Genomic DNA, 5,851 nt, shown 5'->3' on the forward strand with positions numbered 1-5,851 from the left:
TGCATCTTCTTGGACTCACCTCTATCCAAAAAACGCAATTTAAACGTACAGAGTAAAATATGCTAATTTCAGTGACTCGTAAAACACAAAAAATGGTAATCTATATAAATATTCTTAATCGGTCAATCAAAAACGAATATTGGTTGATCCTCACCAGCGCTGAGAAAATGAACAAGTAAATAACAACGGCATCTATAAGTGACAGATATTGCTGTCATACTTGTAGTGTTCTCAGTCGTTTGCTCTGTTACCCCGCAGTTTTACAAGAACTGTTTATAAACACCACAGATAATATTTTATTGAGAGCGATTGTACATTGTGGTCCTTCTGCCGACAGGCGTCACTGACTCATGCTTATGCGTTTTATTTCTCACGCATGCGCATTGCGCAAGAGAGGACAAACAGTCATGGCGGCGGCGGAGAAGCCCACGAAAGAGAAGCTTTTATCCACTCTGGATGATATTGAAGTTTTATCCAGGTTTGTCTTCATATATTCTGCATGTTTAGATGTAAATAACTTTGTAAATAAATTTCTGTGTGCTTTTGTTTTTAATCTGTTACAAAACAGAGTTATATTAAACTGCTAACGTTAGTTCATTCTTGAAATTTTCAGTGATTTCTGCTAACAGTTGCTGGGTTAGATAATAATCGAATAAATAAATCACAGTCTCCTTTGTCCACTCGAGTCTACTGTTTTCACAGCTATTAACACATATACTGACACACTACTACCATTCACACACAGCTCCTCGTTGGTTCTCTTATATTCTTGTTTGTGTTGCAGAGAGCTGATAGAGATGCTGGCGCTGTCCAGGACACAGAAACTGCCCCAGCCTGGGGAGGACACAGAGGTGAGAGACACTCTACTAGACACACAAGTACAGACAATACTCAATTAGTGATTGAGACAACGTTGAAATCTGAAGAAGAAGATATATTTGTATCTGATATTTGCAGGTATTAAAATTCTGATTTAGCCTGGGAAAAAGAAAAAAAGCCTGAGAAATCTTAAGAAAAAACATTTTGCTTTGCTATTTAATTAGAGTTCGTATTAATATTGCCTTGTGAATTGTTGTGTGCTTGCTGGACTATTATATGGCAGTGTAGAGCATGAATTGACTGTATGCTGATTCTGTGAGCAGATACTGGAGCTGTTGGTGCAGAGAGATAAAGAGTTCCAGGAGCTCATGCAGACGGCGGTGGAGCAGGGCAAAGTGCACCAGGAGATGCAGGCACTGGAGAAGGAAGCCGAGAAGAGAGACAGCGATATCCAGCAACTGCAGAAGCAACTCAAAGAGGCTGAGCATATACTGGTAACTGACATGAGCCAAATGCACATTTATTTCAGTAACATTCAGTTACAGCATGCTTAATCAATTTACAAACTGTCACTTTTTGTGCAGCTTTTAATTTGAAAGAATAATTTAGGCTTTGAATTTCAATATTGTTAAAATTAACTCTTTTTTTATGATGTGTATTTACACTGTAACAAGGACACTATAATAAAGTGCAACCCACTCAGTCTTTTTATACAAACTGTGTTTGACACAATATTTATGAATCACTTCTTTAAACTGGAAATAACTGTGTTTTTCATTAATCATCAGGCCACTGCTGTCTACCAAGCCAAAGAAAAACTGAAGTCTATTGAAAAGGCCAGAAAAGGTATTATGGTGGTTTTAAAATGATGACCATATTTTCTGGAAACATTGCTGGAAAAGTAAGTCACACCTGGCTATAAGTCGCACCAGGTCAAATTTGCATTGTTGAGAAGAAGAAAAAAAAAAAAACCACACAGAAAAGTTGCATCGAGTACAAGACATTTTATTATTCCATTCAGAAACATTATAAACACTATAAATATGTATTTTAGTTTCCCTTACGCCACAACAAATCCTATAAATTTAATGGTATTCATAACTGAACAGGAATGTAAAATATAAAGCAAGCATAATTTATAGTGGCATTCATTTTTTAAAGGAATTTATTTAAACTGACAGTGAAACTGCTGGCTTGTGGGAAATACACTATACAAATAAACTTGGGCTCACATGTGCTTGACATTAATTTCATTATATAAGCCTCTTTAGATTTTAAGTCGCAGCACGTTTCAGATGATTTAAAGTGTGACTTATATTCTGGAAAATATGGGAGTTCTCAGTAGAATTGATTCAGTCACAAGACTGAGATGCAGGTAATTGTATTTTATTTATTTGATTTAATGTATTGATATACCATAGTATCAAATAGATTCTGCTCTAGTTAAAAATCGACTTTCTCTGTGTCTCACTCTTTTTGTTTTTCACTAGGGAGTATCTCTTCAGAGGAGATCATCAAATACGCTCACAGGATCAGTGCCAGTAATGCGGTGTGTGCTCCTCTCAACTGGGTTCCAGGTAAATAGACAGTATTTTTTATTCAGTTCTTTCACTCATTTGATTTCCTAAGAAACATTTTGTGTTGTATTTGTAAGTTCTTATGATGTGCATGTATGTGTAGGTGACCCCCGCAGGCCGTACCCCACTGATCTGGAGATGCGCAGTGGAATACTGGGTAACATGAGCAACATGTCCACCAACGGAGTGAACGGGCACCTGCCTGGAGACGCATTGGCTGCTGGGAGATTACCAGGCAGGCTCACTCTTTTGTTCAGATGTTTAATCAAATTAAAAAATTTATATTTATAAGTTTTTAAAAATTTTTAATGAAAACAATAGAATATGAACAAGTAGAATAAGTTGAAATCAAATGAAATCAGTATTAAAATTAATTTGTACTACAGAGGTGGAACAGAAGAACACAAAAGTGGTTTGTAGGTGTATTTTCAGACGTTTAATGAGGCTCAGAGGTGGCATAAGTGCAATTAAATTCATAAATTCATGTTGAGAATTATGTTTTAAATATAAAATTTTGATTATAGAAATGTTAAATGATTTAAATAACTGAAATGATACTTTAAAAAATGAGACTTAAGCTGCCAGTATGTGTCAGCAAGCCACTGATTTTATCACTGAATCAAGCAAGTGAATCAATGAAGCAAGTGACTGTCTTTATGAATGTTTAATTGATAGTTTTCACGTGACGTCACACCCTTAAAGGAACGCCCACATGGAGGGCAAAACAAGGCTTTCCTCCACTGACCGCCAGTTATTTTTATAAGGATTGCTTTAAGTAGTAATGTAGTAAGACAGTGATATTTAAAGACCAGTTCAGTATACACTTTATTGATGATGCAGACTTTGTTCAGGCAAGCAGATGAACCCAGAATATAAACTCAATGAGCAAAGTTTAATATAAAATGTTTTCTCATAGAAGACCATTATAAAGAAGACGCTTAACCATTTAGCGCATTGCGTGTTCCGGCTCATTTGCTTGCCTGCATAAAGCACGCATCAGCAGTAAGGTGTGTACTGAATTTGATCTTTTAATATCACCATTTTAAAGGCACTTTAAGTATTTTCACATTAAACGTTTTAGAATGTCCCGTTGTTTTTAGTGATTGAAATATTGTGCCGGGTGATTTATATGGATTGCTAAAGGCCAAAACTTGCATTTTGTTCACATATCTTTGTTTTATTCTTTTGAGAGATGATCTAAATATTTTTGGATTGATGATCTAAATATTTTTGGATTGGAACAGATAGAAAATCGACAGGCTTGTGCTGCAGTTCTATGGATGTTTTGCCCGCCAGGTCTTCGAGCCGGTCACGTGACTGAAAACTATCAATTGAATCATTGACTCACTAGATTCGTAAATGAAACACCGCTGTGTTTGTTTGGAGATGCGCAGCGGCTCAGCTGTGAGTTTGTTTGAAGTTATTTTTGTTGACGAAATAGAGCAAAATCAGGCAATAGTGTTATAGTCAGACAATGTAAGTCACTTAATAGTAACTTGTTTATTGAACTGTTGTATTAAATCTATATCACATTTGCAAACTCCCTTAATAATCATTAAAAGCTGTCACTCTCCTTAGTTCATTGCGATCTCACAAAGTTCCATTATAATCAACGAAGCTCCCTACACTGCACAATGAATCTCTTATTTACATTGTGTCTACACTTTGTTATAATGAGAAGATTGGTGAGCTTGCAGAACTCAGTGAGTGCATTTTGATTAACACTGTGTTTAAGAAATCAACATATGTCTGTGATACATTACTCAGTGCTGCAAAAACACGTTGTAAGTAGAAACCTTTGAACCCAGCAAGCAATTTTGCGTTTAAAAGACGTCTATTAGACTAGACGTCTAGGCTAAAACGAGGCTAAATTTGGGCTGTCAGTGAAAATCTAATAGACGTCTAATCATAGCCCATTTATAGACTAGTCATCAATTAGACGGCTAGCTATCGACTACATATATACGTCTAATAGACGGTGAATATGGGTCTAGGCTAAAACAAGGCTAAATTTGGGCTGTCAGTGAAAATCTAATAGACGTCTAATCATAGCCCAAGAATAGACTAGTCATCAACCCTGAGCGCAAACCCAATATGCTGATCGGGTCAGTCACACTGGTGCTCCTAAATATTTTTTCATAGTCGCACGCAGTAGTTTTCAGTCACAAATGTGACTTAAATGGTCGCACTGTAGAGCCCTGGACTATGTACTTTTGTATTGAAGCATAGAATGTTTCCTTGATGTACATTTTTTGCTAATGTCTCCCCCCCCTTTCGCTTTTAGATATTCTAACCCCCCAATATCCTTGGCAGTCCGCTGATGTTTCCATGGGGATTCTGCCTCCTCACCATGGCAACGATTTTGGCCTGGAGCCACCTGGTCATAACAAGGAAAATGAAGATGATGTTGAGGCCATGTCAACAGATTCCTCCAGCAGCAGCAGTGACTCAGACTGAGCGTGTGTGTGTGTGTGTGTGTGTGTGTGTGTGTCCACAGTAACTTGAGTTTGTCCACCTGAACAGCCTGAAAGTGTGTTGTCTGCATCTTGTTTCTGTGATTGTGGACTTCCAGATGACAACATATTCTGCTTTCAGGAGGACCAAACCTACACGGGTCCTCTTTTCAGCAAAGCCTCATTTGGCTGGATATGTTTTACAAATATGCTTGGTTTCTTCATTCTTCAGTCACCATTTGTTTGTTTAATTTTATCCCACTGGCCTCAAATGTCACCAATGCATTATTTTCATTGTGTACAGAGTGACAGGCTCATTTGCATTTATTTGTTATCTAGTGAAGTGTTACAGTTTCTGGTTCACAGTTGGAATATAAATAGCAATGTAAATACCTCTGAACTTTCAGACTCTGTAAATAAAACTTAATATTATTTTCTTCATTTTGTTTTTTACTTTTCTGTTTTGTATATACAGAAGGTGTAAGGCATTAGAGGAATGGGTATTTAAATGACCCTTCTGGTCCAGTTTTTATATATATATACAGTAGTCAACATTTGAAGTGGATCAAAACCTTTCATCAAAGTTGTCCTAAAACCAAAATGCGTTCTTGTCTTAGGACAACTTTGATGAACTTTTTTGATCCACTTCAAATGTTGACTACTATGTATGTATGTATGTATGTATGTATGTGTATATATATATATATATATATGACCTCTAAAAATGCTTGCACAGATCCTATACTCTGTGCATGATCACTGCTTATAGCCTGTCGACTTAAATTTATTACATTGCTTGCAAAGCAAAACAGTTTTGATATTGCTTTAACATTCTAGTTAGGGTTTATTTGAAACTCCAGCACTTTATATTAATACAGCCTGAATCACTTAACATACATATGGCATTGAAACTATGTTTTGAAGATAATTTTTCAGTCTTAGGTATCTATATTTAGTTTAAACCTTCTCATAAATTAATATCAAATTCTCGAGAATCTCCTA

General features: G+C 36.3%; 1 protein-coding gene across 1 annotated transcript; it reads left to right on the top strand.

Moving 5' to 3' along the window:
- The first annotated feature begins 341 nt into the window (after positions 1-341).
- LOC107724027 (mediator of RNA polymerase II transcription subunit 4-like) lies at positions 342-5,288 on the top strand. Its single transcript, XM_016532794.1, has 7 exons — positions 342-478; positions 785-851; positions 1,143-1,313; positions 1,608-1,665; positions 2,310-2,396; positions 2,500-2,631; positions 4,681-5,288. Exons 1-7 carry the CDS (start codon positions 351-353, stop codon positions 4,851-4,853), a joined length of 816 nt encoding a protein of 271 aa, XP_016388280.1. The 5' UTR covers positions 342-350; the 3' UTR covers positions 4,854-5,288.
- Positions 5,289-5,851: the final 563 nt, after the last annotated feature.

The sequence above is a fragment of the Sinocyclocheilus rhinocerous genome, unplaced genomic scaffold (genome assembly GCF_001515625.1).
Source record: "Sinocyclocheilus rhinocerous isolate Xijiao unplaced genomic scaffold, SAMN03320098_v1.1 scaffold2230, whole genome shotgun sequence".
NCBI classification, from domain to species: Eukaryota; Metazoa; Chordata; class Actinopteri; order Cypriniformes; family Cyprinidae; genus Sinocyclocheilus; species Sinocyclocheilus rhinocerous.